Here is a 19,269-nt window from a genome sequence, read left to right on the forward strand (position 1 = left end):
ACTGGGGGTTGGAGATGTACACTGGGGGTAAGTGATAGACTTTGGGGGTAGAAGATGTACACTGGGGTTAGGTGATGGACATTAGGTATAGGAGATGTACACTGGGAGTAGGATATGGACACTGGGAGTATGGTATGGACACTGGGGGTAGGTGAAAGCAAGGGGTGGAAGATGGAAACTGAAGCTAGGGAATAGACATCGGGGGTAGGTGGTGAAGGACACAGGGAAGTAGTTAATGGATGTTGGGGGGGTAGAAGATGTTCACTGGGGGTAGGATATGGACACTAAGGGGGGATCAGGGACATGAAAGCTAGGGGTAGAAGATGGAAACTGAAGATAGGGAAATGACAGGGGGGGGGGGGGTAGGTGGTGAAGAATACATGGGAGTAGGTAATGGACGTTAGGGGTTGAAGATGTACACTGGGGGTAGTATATGGACACTGTGGGGTAGGAGATGGACTCTGTGGGATGGGAGATGGACACTGGGAGTAGGAGATGGGCACTGGGGGCAGGAGATGGGCACTGGGGGCAGCCCAGGCAGAAGATGGGCACTGGGGGCAGGAGATGGACACTTGGGGTAGAAGATGGGCACTGGAGGCAGGAGATGGACACTTGGGGCAGGAGATGGACACTGGGGGCAGGAGATGGGCACTGTGTGGGTAGGAGATGGACACTTGGGGTAGAAGATGGGCACTGGAGGCAGGAGATGGACACTTGGGGCAGGAGATGGACACTGGGGGCAGGAGATGGGCACTGTGTGGGTAGGAGATGGACACCGGGGGCAGGAGATGGACACCGGGGCAGGAGATGGACACTGCGGGGCAGGAGATGGACACTGCGGGGCAGGAGATGGACACTGCGGGGCAGGAGATGGACTCTGCGGGGCAGAAGATGGACACTGCGGGGCAGGAGATGGACACTGTGGGGCAGGAGACGGATACTTGGGGCAGGAGACGGACACTGGGGGCAGGAGATGGGCACTGTGGGTAGGAGATGGGCACTGGGGGCAGGAGATGGACCCTGCGGGGTACGAGATGGACCCTGCGGGGTACGAGATGGACCCTGCGGGGTACGAGATGGACCCTGCGGGGTACGAGATGGACCCTGCGGGGCAAGAGATGGACCCTGCGGGGAAAGAGATGGACCCTGCGGGGCAGGAGATGGACACTGCGGGGCAGAAGATGGACTCTGCGGGGCAGAAGATGGACACTGCGGGGCAGGAGATGGACACTGCGGGGCAGGAGATGGATACTTGGGGCAGGAGATGGACACTTAGGGCAGGAGATGGACACTGGGGTCAGGAGATGGGCACCGTGGGTAGGAGATGGACACCGGGGGCAGGAGATGGGCACCGGGGGCAGGAGATGGGCACCGGGGGCAGGAGATGGACCCTGCGGGGTACGAGATGGACCCTGCGGGGCAGGAGATGGACCCTGTGGGGCAGGAGATGGACCCTGTGGGGCAGGAGATGGACCCTGCGGGGCAGGAGATGGACACGGCGGGGCAGGAGATGGACTTTGGGGGTAGAAGATGTACACTGGGGTTAGGTGATGGACATTAGGTATAGGAGATGTACACTGGGAGTAGGATATGGACACTGGGGGTAGGTGAAAGCAAGGGGTGAAAGATGGAAACTGAAGCTAGGGAATAGACATTGGGGGTAGGTGGTGAAGGACACAGGGAAGTAGTTAATGGACGTTGGGGGGAGGGGGTAGAAGATGTACACTGGGGGTAGGATATGCACACTAAGGGGGGATCAGGGACATGAAAGCTAGGGGTAGAAGATGGAAACTGAAGATAGGGAATTGACAGTGGGGGGGGGGGAGGAGTAGGTGGTGAAGAACGTTAGGGGTAGAAGATGTACACTGGGGGTAGTATATGGACACTGTGGGGTAGGAGATGGACTCTGTGGGATGGGAGATGGAAACTGGGAGTAGGAGATGGGCACTGGGGGCAGCCCGGGTAGGAGATGGACACTGTGGGGTAGGAGATGGACACTGGGGGCAGGAGATGGACACTGGGGGCAGGAGATGGGCACTGGGGGCAGGAGATGGGCACTGGGGGCATGAGATGGACACTGCGGGGCACGAGATGGACACTGCAGGGCAGGAGGTGGACTTTGGGGGTAGAAGATGTACACTGGGGTTAGGTGATGGACACTGGGAGTAGGATATGGACACTGGGAGTATGGTATGGACACTGGGAGTATGGTATGGACACTGGGGGTAGGTGAAAGCAAGGGGTGGAAGATGGAAACTGAAGCTAGGGAATAGACATTGGGGGTAGGTGGTGAAGGACACAGGGAAGTAGTTAATGGACGTTGGGGGGGTATAAGATGTACACTGGGGGGTAGGATATGGACACTAAGGGGGGATCAGGGACATGAAAGCTAGGGGTAGAAGATGGAAACAGAAAATAGGGAATTGACAGTGGGTGGGGGGGGGGGGGGTAGGTGGTGAAGAACACATGGGAGTAGGTAATGGACATTAGGGGTAGAAGATGTACACTGGGGGTAGTATATGGACACTGTGGGGTAGGAGATGGACTCTGTGGGATGGGAAATGGACACTGGGAGTAGGAGATGGGCACTGGGGGCAGCCCGGGCAGGAGATGGACACTGTGGGGCAGGAGATGGACACTGTGGGGCAGGAGATGGACACTGTGGGGCAGGAGATGGACACTGTGGGGCAGGAGATGGACACAGGGGGGGGCAGGAGATGGACACTGGGGGGGGGCAGGAGATGGGCACTGGGGGGCAGGAGATGGACACTGGGTGGGGCAGGAGATGGGCACTGGGGGGCAGGAGATGGACACTGTGGGGGGAGGAGATGGGCACTGTGGGAGGAGGAGATGGGCACTGTGGGCAGGAGATTGATACTGGGGGCAGGAGATGGACACTGGGGGCAGGAGATGGGCACTGTGGGGCAGGAGATGGGCACTGTGGGGCAGGAGATGGGCACTGTGGGGGAGGAGATGGGCACTGTGGGGCAGGAGATGGACACTGTGGGGCAGGAGATGGACACTGTGGGGCAGGAGATGGACACTGTGGGGCAGGAGATGGACACTGTGGGGCAGGAGATGGACACAGGGGGGGGGCAGGAGATGGACACTGGGGGGGGGGGAGGAGATGGGCACTGGGGGGCAGGAGATGGACACTGGGGGGGGCAGGAGATGGGCACTGGGGGGCAGGAGATGGACACTGTGGGGGGAGGAGATGGGCACTGTGGGAGGAGGAGATGGGCACTGTGGGCAGGAGATTGATACTGGGGGCAGGAGATGGACACTGGGGGCAGGAGATGGGCACTGTGGGGCAGGAGATGGGCACTGTGGGGCAGGAGATGGGCACTGTGGGGCAGGAGATGGGCACTGTGGGGGAGGAGATGGGCACTGTGGGGCAGGAGATGGGCACTGGGGGCAGGAGATGAAAGCTAGGGGTGGAAGATGGAAATGAATATAGGGAATAGACATTGTGGGTAAAGGACACAGGATGTGGGTAGGTGGTGAAGGACACAGGATGTGGGTAGGTGGTGAAGGACACAGGATGTGGGTAGGTGGTGAAGGACACAGGATGTGGGTAGGTGGTGAAGGACACAGGATGTGGGTAGGTGGTGAAGGACGCAGGACGTAGGTAATGGTCGTTGAGGGTTGACGATAGAAGTTAGGAATGTTTCTAACTAAACTTACTGTTTTCTCTGCTGCATTAGAAATCATCTCTTCCAGGAGATGACACGGGTCTGGCAATCTCCGCTATACAGCTCCGCATGGGTCGCCCCGAGCCCCCGGTCCGCGCCCCCAACACCAGCTTCATCTGCCGTCACGTGTTTTAGCGCAGGGACCGCGACCCGCGTTTGAACTTCCTGAAGCCCCGCCCCGTTCCTCGGCGTTGAATTTTCCCGCTCAGCTGAGGTGAGGCGGAAGGAGCGGAAGGGATGAAGTGAGGTGAGTCGGCCGGTGTGAATGGTCTTCTATGGGGTGAGCGGAGTGATAGGAGGAATATGCCGGTGACTGGCTGGGTGTGTTTGTTGTATAACCGGACTGAGCTGTTCCTTCTTTGCAGAGAAGTCTCCGGTCACATCCTCTATTCTCTGTGTGTGTTCGGTATGAATTATAGAGCGATGATCAGTGTCTATAGGTGAAGGACACGGGAATGTATAATGTGAGGTGGGACTTTCTCTCAGCTCACAATGTCTGGAAGCAAATTTATGGGGGAATCAGAAATCCCACCCATGAGGAAGCCAGAAAGCCCACCCATGAGGAAGCCAGAAAGCCCACCCATGAGGAAGCCAGAGAGCCCACCCATGAGGAAGACAATGGTCCAAATTTCCTTCTCAGCTGTCCCTCTTTTAGGACAGATGTTCAGTCCTCTATAATAAATGTGATATACTCTATATTATCAAAAGTATTGGGACTCCTGCCTTTACACGCACATGAACTTTAACCACTTGACGTCCGGGAAGTGATTGTGAAATCCTGACTGGACGTCTATTGACGTCCTGCAGGATTTCATGCTGGCACGCGCCCGTGGGGGGGGCGCGGCGATCGGTGATGCTGGGTGTCGGTCTGACACCCTGCATCTCCGATCTCGGTAAAGAGCCTCCGGCGGAGGTTCTGTACCACGTGATCAGCCGTGTCCAATCACGGCTGATCACGATGTAAACAGGAAGAGCCGTTGATGGCTCTTCCTCTCTCGCGTCTGACAGACACGAGTAGAGGAGAGCCGATCGGCGGCTCTCCTGACAGGGAGGGGATTGTTTATCAGCGCAGCCCCCCCTCGGATCGCCACACTGGACCACCAGGGAAGGGCAGAAAAAAAAAGGGGGGGCAGTAAAAACAATAATAAAAAAAAAAGGGCAGTAAAAAAGAATAGATGCCAATCAGTGCCCACTGACTGGCAACATGGACCCCTCAGTGCCCAGCTATCAGTGCTCTTCTGTGCCACCCATCAGTGCCGCCTATGAGTGCCCAACAGTGCCGCATACCAGCGCTGCCTATCAGTGCCGCCTATCAGTGTCCAACAGTGCCGCCTCACCGGTGCCCATCAGTGCCACCTGATCGGTGCCCATCAGCGCCACCTCATCGGTGCCCGTAATCGAAGTAGAAAACGTACTTATTTACCAAAAAAATTAACAGAAACAGAAAAAAATAAAAACTTAATTTTTTTCAAAATTTTCGGTCTTTTTTTACTTGATGCGCAAAAAATAAAAATCGCAGAGGTGATCAAATACCACCAAAAGAAAGCTCTATTTGTGGGAACGAAATGATAAAAATTTCATTTGGGTACAGTGTAGCACGGCCGCGCAATTGTCATTCAAAATGCGACAGCGCTGAAAGCTGAAAATTGGCTTGGGCAGGAAGGTGCGTAAGTGCCCGGTATGGAAGTGGTTAATGGCACACCATTGTGATTTCCTGCATTCAATTTGCAATAACAGGAGATTGTGACCGGCTCTCTATGGAGTCGGTTCACATATCTCCGCAGCAGATCCGGGCTGAAATAGGACCTAAAAAAGGTGAACCAGCAGCACACACCGGACCCCTGATGTGGCTCATATGTGAACCGAGCCTTAGTCCGTAGGGTTCAATATTGGGTGGGCCTGCCCCCGCCCTTCCCTTTGCAGCTATAACAGCTTCACCTCTTCTGGGAAGGCTCCACAAGGTTTAGGAGTGTCTATGGGAATGTTTGACCATTCTTCCAGAAGAGCATTTGTGAGGTCAGGCACTGATGTAGGATGAGAAGGCCTGGCCTCCGCTCTAATTCATCCCAAAGATGTTCTATTCAATTAAGATCAGGACTCTGTGCAGGCTAGTCAAGTTCCTCCACCCCAAACTCCCTCATCCATGTCTCTATGGACCTTGCTTTGTGCAAATCATTTGGTGGAGGGGGGATTATGGTGTGGGGTTGTTTTTCAGGTGTTGGGCTTGGCCCCTTAGTTCCAGTGAAGGGAACTCTTAAGGCGTCAGCATACCAAGACATTTTGGACAATTTCATGTTCCCAACTTTGAGGGAAGAGTTTGGGGACGGCCCCTTCCGGTTCCAACATGACTGCACACCAGTGCACAAAGCAAGGTTCATAAAGACATGGATGAGCGAGTTTAGGGTGGAGGAACCTGACGCGATGTCCGCCGGGTACACGCGATCGTCGGTGACACAGCCGGTAACAGCAGGGACGTGGAGCTCTGTGTGTAAACACAGAGCTCCACGTCCTGTCAGGGAGAGAGGAGACCGATCTGTGTCCCTTGTACATAGGGACACAGCATCGGTCACCTCCCCCAGTCACCCCCCTCCCCCCACACAGTTAGAACACACCCAGGCTACACAGTTAACCCCTTCCTCACCCCCTAGTGTTAACCCCTTCCCTGCCAGTCACATTTATACAGTAATTAGTGCATTTTTATAGCACTGATCGCTGTATAAATGTGAATGGTCCCAAAATTGTGTCAAAAGTGTCCAATACGTCCGCCGCAATATGGCAGTCCCAATAAAAAACGCAGATCGCTGCCATTACTAGTAAAAAAAAAAAGAATGAAAAACAAATCATAATTCTGTTCCCCATTTTGTAGGCGCTATAACTTTTGCGCAAGCCAGTCGCTTATTGCGATTTTTTTTACAAAAATACGTCGAAAAATACGTATCGGCCTTAACTGAGAAAAAAAATAGTTTTTTTTAAAAAAAAAATGGGATATTTATTATAGCAACAAGCAAAAAAAATATATTTTTTTTTTAAATTGTCGCTCTTTTTATGTTTATAGTGCAAAAAAAAACCCTGCAGAGGTGATCAAATACCACCAAAAAAAAGCTCTATTTGTGGGAAAAAAAGGACGTCAATTTTGTTTGGGAGCCACGTCGCACGACCGCGCAAATGTCAGTTAAAGCGACGCAGTGCTGGAAGCTGAAATTTCGCCTGGGCACGAAGGGGGTTTATGTGCCCAGTAAGCAAGTGGTTAAAATGACCGTGTGTGGGGAAAACGTTGTTTTATGTCTTCTGAAAAACGACAAAAAAAAATTCGAACATGCTTGAATTTTTTGTGTCGTTTTTAAAAAACTTTGTTTTTTGTGTCAATTAAAATGATAGTGTGTGGGCAAAACGATGTTTAAAACAACGTTTCTAATGCTCAGAAGCAAGTTATGAAGCGAGCTTCAATGGAAAAGAGTGCTGAACGTAACCGCGCTTTGCTAGAACATTTTGAAAAAACGATGATGTGTAGGTAACGTCGTTTTAGAAAATGAAGTTTCAAAAACGTTGTTTTATTTCATGATTTAAAACGTTGTTTTATTTCATCACAAAAAACGACCGTCTGTACGCGGCATTAGGCTGGTTTTACACCTATGGCATTTTTAGTGCTTTTTGCAGATTTGCACTACAGTCCATGTAACCTGGTTTCCTATGGAACACGTTCTGTAGTGCGAATCTGCAAAATGCAAAAAGCACAACAAATGCCATAGGTGTGAATTCAGCCTAATGCCGCGTACAGACGGTCGTTTTTCGGCATGTAGAAAAAACAACGTTTTTCCAACTTCATCATTAAAACGACGTTGCCCACACACCATCATTTTTTTTAAATGCTCTAGCAAAGCGCGGTGACGTACAACACGTACGACGACACTATAAGAGCCGGTTCACATTGGGGCGACTCGTCAGGCGACTCAGCCGCCTGACAAGTCGCGTCCCATTCTATTCAATAATACCGTTCTAATAGGAGTGACGCAAGTCGCTCCGACTTAGAAAAAGGTTCTTGTACGACTTTGGGGGCGGCTCTGGGCGACTTGCATTGACTTCTATACAGAAGTCGTTTTGCAAGTCGCCTCCGAAGTCGTGCCGCCCCAGTGTGAACCGGCACTATAAAGGGGAAGTTCCAATGCGGATGACGCCACCCTTGGGGCTGCTTAGCTGATTCCGTGTTAGTAAAAGACGATTCGCGCTTTTCTGTCTGTTACAGCGTGATGAATGTGCTTACTCCATTATGAACGGTAGTTTTACCAGAACGAGCGCTCCCGTCTCATAACTTGCTTCTGAGCATGCGCGGGTTTTTCATGTCATTTTAGCCCACACACGATCATTTTTTACAACCCGGAAAAAAGACATTGTTTAAAACGTTGTTAAAAAATGCAGCATGTTCGAGAAAAAAAAAGTGTAGTTTTTTCAGAAGCCGAATAATGATGTGAAGCCCACACACGATCATTTTAACCACTTAAGGACCGGCTCCTGCACATATACGTCGGCAGAATGGCACGGCTGGGCACACACAGGTACGTGCTGTGCTATTGTCCGGCCGCGACCCGGTCCGAAGCACCGTGACTGCGGGACCCGCGAACCCGATCGCCGCTGGAGTCCCGCGATCGGTCCCCGGAGCTGAAGAACGGGGAGAGCTGTATGTAAACACGGCTTCCCCGTTATTCACTGTGGCGGCGGCATCGATCGTGTGATCCCTTTTATAGGGATTCACAATCGATGACGTCACACCTACAGCCACACCCCCCTACAGTTGTAAACACACTTCAGGTCACACATAACCCCTTCAGCGCCCCTTGTGGTTAACTCCCAAACTGCAACTCATTTCCACAGTAAACAATGCATTTTAAATGCATTTTTTGCTGTGAAAATGACAATGGTCCCAAAAATGTGTCAAAATTGTCCGAAGTGTCCGCCATAATGTCGCAGTCACGAAAAAAATCGCTGATCGCCACCATTAGTAGTAAAAAAAAAAAAAATTATAAAAATGCAATAAAACTATCCCCTATTTTGTAAACGCTATACATTTTTTTTTACCAAAAATAGGTAGAAGAATACGTTTCGGCCTAAACTGAGGAAAAAAATGTTTTTTTATATATTTTTGGGGGATATTTATTATAGCAAAAAGTTAAAAATATTGCATTTTTTTCAAAATCATCGCTCTATTTTTGTTTATAGCGCAAAAAATTTAAATCGCAGAGGTGATCAAATACCACCAAAAGAAAGCTCTATTTGTGGGGAAAAAAGGACGCAAATCTTGTTTGGGAGTCACTTTGCACGACCGAGCAATTGTCAGTTAAATCGATGCAGTGCCGCATCGCAAAAAGTGGCATAAGTGCATAATGGTCCGGGGCTGAAGTAGTTAAAGAGAAGCTTCAGGCTCCTTTAGAAAAAAATACAAGTCAACAGCTTTAAATGCTGTAGCTGCTGACACTTACCTGTCCAGGAATCCAGCGGTGTCCTCACCCGAGCCGATTTTTCAGTTGGCTCTCGGGTGCTCCCGCGCCATCTCCGATGAGGAAAACTTTTTGTGGTTGCCCACTATACCTGTCACATCCATCTCCTGAGCCAAAAGCAGGCCATAGACGGTGCAAATTTCTTTCTTGCAAACACGGGTTGCACCACAGTGCTGACAGGGAAATCCCTCCTGCCAAGTCACTGGGGTTGCTTTTCTACAGGCAAATAGATTGTGCACTTTGCAAAGTGCAGTTGAACTCTGCAAGAGCAGTTGCTCCAGAGCTAAGTAAATGAGATAAAGCTTCACTTTGCAAAGAGCAACCAATCACGTGCAAGGAAAATAAAAAGAAACTGCTTTTTTGCTTGCACATGATTGGATGATGGAAGTCAGCAGAGCTTAAAGCGGTGGTTCCCCCTTAAAAACAACATTTTTTTATTCCACTGCCCCCCACATTCCATCACGATTAATGCTCTTAATATTTTTTTCCTGCTGTACATACCTTAGTACAGCATCTTCACCCGTGCATCCGGGTTGCGAGTGCCGCGGGAGTGGGCGTTCCTCACATGCTGTTGATTGACGTTTTGGCCAAAAACGAGCTCTCCCCCCGTCGCGTAAGCCGCGTCACGATTGGCGAAAGGAGCCGAACGGCGAGTCAGCGCTATACTGCGCATGCGCATCGCCGTTCAGCTCCTTTCGCCAATCGTGACGCGGCTTACGCGACGGGGGGAGAGCTCGTTTTTGGGGAAAACGTCAGTCAACAGCCTGTGAGGAACGCCCACTCCCGCGGGACTCGCAAACCCGGATGCACTGGTGAATATGCTGTACTAAGGTATGTACAGCAGGAAAAAAATATTAAGAGCCTTAATCGTGATGGAATGTGGGGGGGCAGTGTAATAAGAAAATTTTGTTTTTAAGGGGGAACCACCGCTTTAAGCTCTGGAGCAACTGCACTTTGCAAAGTAAACAGTCTTTTTGCCTTTAGTAAATCAACCCCATTGTCTTCTCCTGGCAGGGGAAGCCGTCCCCACCGTGAGAAGGTAGTGATTATCGCTAGTGGCTATAGCAACTGCTAGCGATAATCGCCAGTAAAATCCAGCAGGCTGGTTGAACCCATATTGTTCGATTGATTAACTTGGGTATATTCAGCCTGCCCATACATGGTTTGAATCTCAGCAGGAACTGGCTGAGATTCGAGCCGTCAATGGCCCGCTTTACTATTGTTTTTGGAGGGTAGCATTCGCAGTAATGGGAAATAGTGAGGGAAGACTGGTAAGACAGAGCAAGAGATGATTGAGGTCGGAGCCTGTAATCTACCTGTGTATTACACCCTGGATGCACTAATCACGGTCACAAAGCTCTGCAGGCCTGAATGCAATCTCCTCCCCTCCTCTTCCTCTTTCTGTTGGGTACCCCAAGGCACCGTCCTTGGGCCCCGTCTATTCTCTCCCTATACCTCTTCCCTGGGCCAGTTGATAACCTCCCATGGCTTCCAATACCACCTCTATTCCGAAGACATCCAAATCTATCTCTCCACTCCTCAACTCACCCCCTCGATCGTCTCACGGATCTCAAACTTACTGAATGACGTATCAATTTGGATGTCACACCACTTCCTCAAACTCAATCTTGTTACATTTTTTCCTTCACGGTCCCCCCCCCTTCCCTTTGACTTCAACATTACTATCAACAACACAATTACTGGTCTCTCCACACATGCCAGGGTGCTGGGTGTAATCCTTGACTCTGGTCTCTCCTTCAGTCCCCCACATCCAATCACTGGCTAAATCCTGCCGCCTTAACCTTCGCAACATCTCCAGAATTCGACCCTTCTTGATTAAAGCGGAGTTACGGCCACAATTTCACTTTTTAAATATAAATACCCCTGTAATACACAAGCTTAATGTATTCTAGTAAAGATAGTCTGTAAACTAAGGTCCGTTTTGTTAGGTTGTTACAGCATTTAGACACTTTATAAAATAGAAATTGACTGGGGCCATCTTAAGTGTGGGCATCATGAAGCCAGACTGTATGACTTCCTGGATTTCAGCCTTGCAGATCTCGCACATGCTCAGTGCTGCACAAGCAGTGTCAGATCAGGTTTCAGCACCTGTGCTGTCCAAGTCACATGATTATTTGAGACTGGGGAGTGCACAGACTCCTGGAAAGTTACACCCACTACATTCCCAGGAGTCTGTGCGGTGTAGGTTAGGAAGCTTAAGCACCTAGGTGCAGGAAGTGGGAAGATTAACTATTCTGCCTAGCAACAACACTTTGAAGGCATCTAAAAAAAAAAAAAAAATTCGTAAAGGACTAATGACATTTTTTTAAAACTACTGATGTAATGTTATATTTATGGGTGGAACTCCACTTTAATGACACCAGAAAGCAACTTATTCATTTCCTGATTATTTCCCGCCTCGACTACTGCAACTCTCACATTAATGGCCGACCCTTACACAGGCTATCCCCCTTCAGTCTAATATGAATTCTGCTGCTAGACTAAAACATCTCACTAACCGATGGGTGACTGCTGCTCCTCTCTGCAAATCCCTTTACTGGCTTCCCCTTCCACACCATATAAAATTCAAAATGCTAACCATAACATACAAGGCCATCCACAACATTGCCCCATCTACATCACCAACCTCAACCCAAATCGTCCTCTCCGCCCCTTCCAGGACCTCCTGCTCTCTAGCTCCCTTGTTACCTCCTCCCATGCTCTCCTTCAGGACTTCTCCAGAGCCTCTCCCATCCTCTGGAACTCCCTTCCCTGGTATGTCTGATCAGCCCCTACCCTGTCCTCCTTCAGGAGATTCCTGAAAACTCATTTATTCAGCGAAGCCTATCCCACACCCACCTAACAACTGTCCCGAGCCACCCCCATCAAATTATTCTCTGCATCTATTACTTTTTGTACCACCCCCCCCTCCCTCACCTTTGGAATGTAAGCTCTTCGAGCCGGGCAATCCTGTACCTTCGGTATTGAACTGTACTGTAATCGTGTTGTCCCCCCCTATACGTTGTAAAGCCCTGCGTAAACTGTTGGCGCTATATAAATCGTGTATAATAAAAATATTGTAATAAATGCATCTTTTTATTTTATCCTTGCTGGTGCATTTGTTAATTTTCTTTCAAATGGTAGACTAAGGGCCAGATTCATGTACATTTGCGGCGGCGTAACGTATCGCATTTACGTTACACCGCCGCAAGTTTTACGGGCAAGTGCTTGATTCACAAAGCACTTGCCTGTAAAGTTACGGCGGCGTAGCGTAAATCCCTCCGGCGCAAGCCCGCCTAATTCAAATGATAGGGGGTGTGGATCATTTAAATTAGGCGCGTTCCCGCGCCGAACGTACTGCGCATGCTCCGTTTTGAAATTTCCCGCCGTGCTTTGCACGAAAATGACGTCGCACCGACGTCATTTTTTGAACGTCGACGTGAGTTACGTCCTTTCCTATTCACGGACGACTTACGCAAAAAAAAATTCAAAATTCGACGCGGGAACGACGGCCATACTTTAACATGGCACGTCTATCTATACGCCACGAAATAGCTTTAACTATACGCCGGGAAAAGCCGACTAGCGACGACATAAGAGAATGCGACGACCGCTCGTACCTTCGTGAATCGCCGAAAAAAGCTAATTAGCATACCCGACACGGAAAACGACGCAAACTCCACCCAGCGGGCGCCGAAGTATTACACCTACGATCCGAAGGCGTACGAAGCCGTACTCCTGTCGGATCGAAGCCAGAAGCCGTCGTATCTTGGTTTGAGGATTCAAACTAAAGATACAACGCAGCAAATTTGAAAGTACGCCAGAGTATCAGTAGATACGCCGGCGTACTCTCACTGTGAATCTGGCCCATAGGGTTTAGGTGATTTTTAAAGCAAAGCATTGCAAAAGAGTTGCAAATGTAGGCTCGTGTTTGTAGAATGGAAAAAAAACGGCACGTGACTCATAAAGGAAATGTGTTGCTGTGTCAAGGAAATCCTACTGGAAGGAATATCAGCAAATGCTGGAGGACTCCCCCCTCCCCTCCGCAGTGTAAATTACCTCTCACATACATACAGACTGGCAGATTTGCTTTCATTTTCATTTTTATGTCCTGCAGCTTTGTGATGCGAGGAATGCAAAACCATCTATTATTTATTTATTTGAGTCATCAAGGCGGGCCTGTGCTGGGGATTCTCATTGGGTTGGGATTTGTCTTTGTTCTGTTTACATCTGTGATCTCACTGTTCATTTTCAGCCAGCAGAGCTCGGCGGCGTGCTAATATTACACCGGCTGGCAGGATGAGCCTGCTTCCAGTACCTCAGTGTGACTTCTGTATGAGCTGGAACTGAAATGTGATCATTTTTTACATTTATTTAAAGTAAAGAGTAACTGGAGCCTTTGAAATAAATAAATAAAGATACATTTATATTTCCCTCTGATTTAACATATGAAGGGCAATAGAGTTGAAGAGGATGATGTAAAGTATATATATATATATATATATATATATATATATATATATATATATATATATATATATATATATATATATATATATAATGTTTGTATTGTCATTGGACTCTGTATGGTCCTTTTGTCTTTATCTCTGTATACCTCCCTTGTTTAAAAATAAAAGAAATAGAGAATTTAATGAAATAAATAAATAAAAATGTCTGGCTGTTCTAGCCTGGCAGATACCCAGAATTACCGTATTTATCGGCGTATACCGCGCACTATTTTGCCCTGAAAATCAGGGCAAAATCGTGGGTGCGCGGTATACGCCGATACCCGCTTTCCCGCCACGAGTCTGAATACTGCGCTGGCATATACCGAGCGCAGTACACTCGTGTATCTTCGGGCAGTCTCGGCGCTGACGTCCTGAGCGTACAGGACGTCAGCGCGAGAGTTGCCGAGCCTGCCCGACGATACACGAGTGTACTGCGCTCGGTATATGTCGGCGCAGTATTCAGACTCGGAGCGGGAAGGACGCCGGACCCGACGAAGAGGACACCCGACGCCACGCAAGACACCAAAACTGTAAGTAAAAAACATATTTTTTCCACAGGAATTCGGGCAACTTTAGGGGTGCGCGCTATACGCGGGAGCGCGCTATACCCCGATAAATACGGTATATGCCCTGTCATTAACAGCGGTTGCACCCTCCTTGCTGAAACAGAATCACAAAGCTCTTCAGTGATTGCCACAGACCAGCGCAGAGCTTTCCTCAAATGTGGAGGGTGACAGTAGTCTGATATACTCTTCCCTATGTTACTCAAGACAGCTACTAATTGTATTTACTGTTTCATACGACCCACAGTATTTGGTGTATCTCCTGTGTGAATACTCTTGTATGACTTGTTAAGCATTGAGAAACAGCTCAGGGTTTTTCCTCTGCAATAGTTATATATATATACCGTATTTATTGGGGTATAGCGCGCTTCCGCGTATAGCGCGCACCCCTAAAGTTGCCCCGAAATTCCTGTGGAAAAAAGATGTTTGTACTTACAGTTTTGGTGTCTTGCGCGGCATCCATCGGCGGCCTCGTCGGGTCCGTCTGCGGCTTCGGGTGTCCTCTTCGTCGGGTCCGGCGTCCAACTGCGGCGTCCTCCCCGCTCGTTTCCCGCGCCGAGTTTGAATACTGTACTGTACGTCCAGGACGTGAGCGCGAGAGGAGCCGAGACTGCCCGACTATACACGAGTGTGCTGCACTCGGTATATGCCGGCGCAGTATTCAAACTCGGCGCGGGTATCGGCGTATATCGCGCACCCATGATTTTGCCCTGATTTTCAGGGCAAAAAAGTACGCGGTATACGCCGATAAATACGTATATATATAAACACTCAATAAATATTAGGGCTGCAACTAACGATTATTTTCATAATCGATTAGTTGGCCGATTATTGTTTCGATTAATCGGATAATAGCCTTAAAAAAAAAAATGGCATTTTTACATTTTCTTTTAGGGCCAATTTGTTGTTGGGCAGATTACAAAACACAAATTGCAGCAAAAACACATTTCATGCTTTTCTGCAGCTTCCCCATTGAAGTATATTGAACCAAAAAAAAAAGCACCGTTTTGCGTAAAAAAAGTCCTTGCCCTTTTCAAATACGCAGCAGCCGAAAAAAATCATGGATGTGAGCGTGTCCCATATGAAAACATGTAAATGAACTGTAGTGTGTTTCTGCAAAAAGCACCAAAAAACAGAGGTGTGACCCAGGCCTGAGATGTTTAGTAACATAATGGGGTTAAAAAAACAAAAATAAGTACAAAAAGAGCAAATAATCGCTATTGTAAGGAGTTAATTTTTTTTACTGTGGGACAGTGAAAGTAATATTTACAGCAGTGATTTGCTTTTTTGTACTATAAAAGGCTAATTTTAGTTTTTTTTAACCCCATTATGTTACTGGCCGATTAATCGATTATGAAAATTGTAATCGATTAATTTCATAATCGATTAGTTGTCGATTAATCGATTAGTTTTTTCGGCCCTAATAAATATATCTTTTTTTTTTTTTTTAACAGATAACGTGGTGTTTATTCTGAAGAATTAAGGCAAACATGAGAATGACAATGGCAACATAAGTATAATAAAAAAGAATATTAACAAAAAATAAAGAGACTGGTGTACAACGAGTTTCCACAAATCATGTGCTCTAGAGCAGTGTTTTTCCACTCCAGTCCTCAAGGCACACCAACAGGTCATGTTTTCAGGCTTTCCATTATTTTGCACAGGTGATTTGATCAGTTTCACTGCTTTAGTAATCACCACAGCCGTTTCATCTAAAGGAAATCCTGAAAACATGACCTGTTGGTGTGCCTTGAGGACTGGAGTTGAAAAACACTGCTCTAGAGCTCAAGAAGCAGTGGCGGGTACCTCATATGTCAGCCGTCCCTTCGCTACACGTGGCTGCAGTGCCCAGCCAGGAATCCCAAATCTTGTTATATTTGGCCGGGCAGCCCCAATGCACATAGATTTCCTTTTTATTAGGCAGGACAGCATTAGTCGCAGAAATCCATTCCTGGAGTGGTGTGGCCCGTAACCATTTTCTCGCTATTAGTAACCTGGCAATAAACAATGACTCTTGCAAAAAAAATTATGAAATTTGTCAGAGTCCGGGTCTGGGAACACACCCAGAAGACACTGCTTCGGGCAAAGTGTCAGTGGAGACCCCATCTCATTGTGTCTAAACTTCACTATGTGGGACCAGTAGTGCTGTATTACCGGGCATTACCATATAAGGTGAAAAAAGGTGCTAGACGGGCTATCACACCTGGGGCATAAAGGGTTATGGTCGGGCCTGTACTTAGCCAGACAAAGAGGAGTCAGATAAGATCTATGCATAATATACATCTGTACAAGGTGGTCAGAAAGCATGATAGAGACCTTTTTACAAGTATCCAACGCATCCTCCCATTCGTCATCCTCCATCTCCCCCACGTCGCCAACCCAGCGATCCTTCAAAGCATAGGCAAGGGCCGCTGCGGTGGGACGAAGCAAAGAGCTATAGAATACCAAAATAAGTTTAAGTGGATCCTGTCCCATTACTCTGGCAAGAATATCCATTTGGTCTAGATTAGGAGGAATTTCACGAAATTGAGACTGGAGGGCGTGGCGGAGCTGGAGGTACGGAAAATACATGGAGTGCGGAAGACCAAAGTCCTCTCTAAGTTGTTGGAATGACTTCAGAGTCGACCCGCCATGAACATAAACGCGTCTGAGGGGAGCACGCCAATGTTAGATAACGATCCCTGTCATGCTTATCTATATGATAGAAATGGGATACCGTGTTTTCCCGAAAATAAGACCGGGTCTTATATTCATTTTAGTCACAAAAAGCACACTAGGGCTTATTTTCAGGGTAGGGCTTATTTATTTATGGTATGTACATTGAACAACATTTAAACAAACATTTTTCAAATACCGGTACAGTCATCTTCATTTTCCTTTTGAACCATTGGTCCTAATCTCTCATTTACAGCAAGTCTGTCTGGCTGGTTGTTGCTTTAATAAAAATCCTGTTCCTTTAAAGCATGATAAACAACACCGTGTTTGTGCTGTGTCATTTATCCCTCTCTATTTTCTGTTAAAATCTGAAAATGTCCTCTGTCTTCCCCTCAGGTACCCCCCCCCTATATGAAGTCAGGAGTCTCCGTTTTTTAGATCATTATTTTTGGTACTGTGTCATATTGTGGTCTGAGGTTCAGTTTTATACTGGTATACCGTTACAAGTATGGGGTACGGTACCTGTTTTTTTTCTGCACTGAGATCTGAGGTGATGAGGAGTTCGGCTTTGGTGACGTCAGCCCGCTCCGTGCAGTGAAAAGAGAGGGGGGCGCAGACGTCAGCGGGAGGAGAGGAGGAGAAAGAAGAGCCGAGATTGCCGCTGACGTCAATACTCTGAAGACGGCATCTGGAGGGAGGAGGGGAGGGAAGAGAATAGCCGCGATCCCCGGCTGATGCGCGCACAAGAGGAAGCAGCAGCAGACATCAGCCGGGGGGAGAGAAGAGGACCTCCGGCGGGGCAGCGGTGGGTGCATACTTTGTTTTACATATACCGCAGCAAACAGAGACCTTTAGCCAGCATTTTAAAAAGTTTTTTTTTTCCAGCGATTTACTAGGTCTTATTATCGGGGTAGGGCTTATATTGCAGCCCACCCCGATAATCCAGGTAGGGCTTATTTTCGGGGTAGGGTGTATTTTCGGGGAAACACGGTAGCTGTGCAGCCAAATAGTATAAGTTAAAGTCGGGCAGTGCCGCTCCCCCCAAATCAGTGGGGTTCTTCAGCACCTGCCACGACAGTTTGTGTCGGAAGCTGCCCCACATATAGGAGTTAGGAATAACCTCGATAGTCTAATAAATATATCTGTTAAAAAAGTCCTTTTCTTAGAGTCCATTAGGGGACATAACTCCCCTGGTAGGGGGGACTTTGACTGGGACTCTGATGTAATGGGGGCCACTGATGAGGTCTCTGATGTAAGAGGGGACTTCGGTAGGCTCAAGTTTATTTGGTTAGATTTTTTTTGGCCTGCAAATAATTGTAAAATACACAATGTGGCCCCTTGTACTTTAAAGTTTGGAGACCTCTGCCTTTGATGAACTAAAGTTTGCTGTCACCTCTTGTATCTACAGGCAAAAATGTCCAACTACTTGCGAACTCCTTCCAACCTGTGTTGAAGAGCCTCATGTGACTTTATCGGAAACTATTGCCAATGGCGATTTTGGTTGTGCAGATGCTTACTTTGGTCATTGAAGAAGACGGCATGTCAAAACCCAATACTGATAATTTCAGACCCTAAGACAGTCCTGATCTTTCTGAACGGCTAAACACAGACACCATGGCTGAAGCTCCTACCCCACCAGTGTACAGAATGGTATCAAATGAGAAACAAGAAGGTTTCAATATTGATCACACCTACTGCATTGCACTCTTTACACAAAACGAGCCCCTTCACCAATTAGACCGCCGTATTACTCAACATGCTATGGACACTGGCAAAGATTTTGACTGTAACTGCTGTAAAATGCTGAGCATTAAGGTAAAACATCTAAAGGATAAATTGGCTGTATTATTAGCCCAACAAGAAAAGAAAGAGATTTCCCAAGCTTGTATCCAGACAGATCTCATTGCAGTGACTACACAAAATTTGAACAAGCGGTTGATGTCCAAGTACGAACAGGCCCTGAAAGAGATCCACAAGTGGAAAGTTCAGTGCAAAACACTTCAGAAACTGAAATCTGAGCCAAGTGCCACACAGACAAAAGAGGCCGACGTCGACAGCAGGAGAGAGGTGGATAAAATATACTGCCAGCTTGCAGCTTGTTGTACTGAAAGGGATCAGTATAAGTCTGAGGTATATTACTGTTTGGATGTTGTTGATGGAAATGCTTATATACTGTAAGTCAGGGATCTTTAAACTACGGCCCTCCAGCTGTTGCGGAACTACACGTCCCATGAAAAAACTGTGACATTCACAGATATGACTAGGCATGGTGGGAATTGCAGTTCTTGAACAGCTGGAGAGCCATAGTTTGGAGACCCCTGATAGATCATCCTTTCTCGACCAGAGTTGCACAGAATCC

The 19,269-nt window shown here is 48.0% G+C and overlaps 1 protein-coding gene across 1 annotated transcript in view; it reads left to right on the plus strand.

Moving 5' to 3' along the window:
• The first annotated feature begins 3,878 nt into the window (after positions 1-3,878).
• The window catches only part of LOC120927933 (MORC family CW-type zinc finger protein 3-like), a 51,241-nt gene continuing 35,850 nt past the window's right edge, over positions 3,879-19,269 (plus strand). The window contains exons 1-2 of the mRNA XM_040338950.1: positions 3,879-3,939; positions 18,319-19,040. Coding sequence (XP_040194884.1) covers positions 18,525-19,040 — 516 coding nt within the window. The 5' untranslated portion in view covers positions 3,879-3,939; positions 18,319-18,524. The remainder of the gene's footprint in view (positions 3,940-18,318; positions 19,041-19,269) is intronic.

The sequence above is a fragment of the Rana temporaria genome, chromosome 2, assembly GCF_905171775.1.
Source record: "Rana temporaria chromosome 2, aRanTem1.1, whole genome shotgun sequence".
NCBI classification, from domain to species: Eukaryota; Metazoa; Chordata; class Amphibia; order Anura; family Ranidae; genus Rana; species Rana temporaria.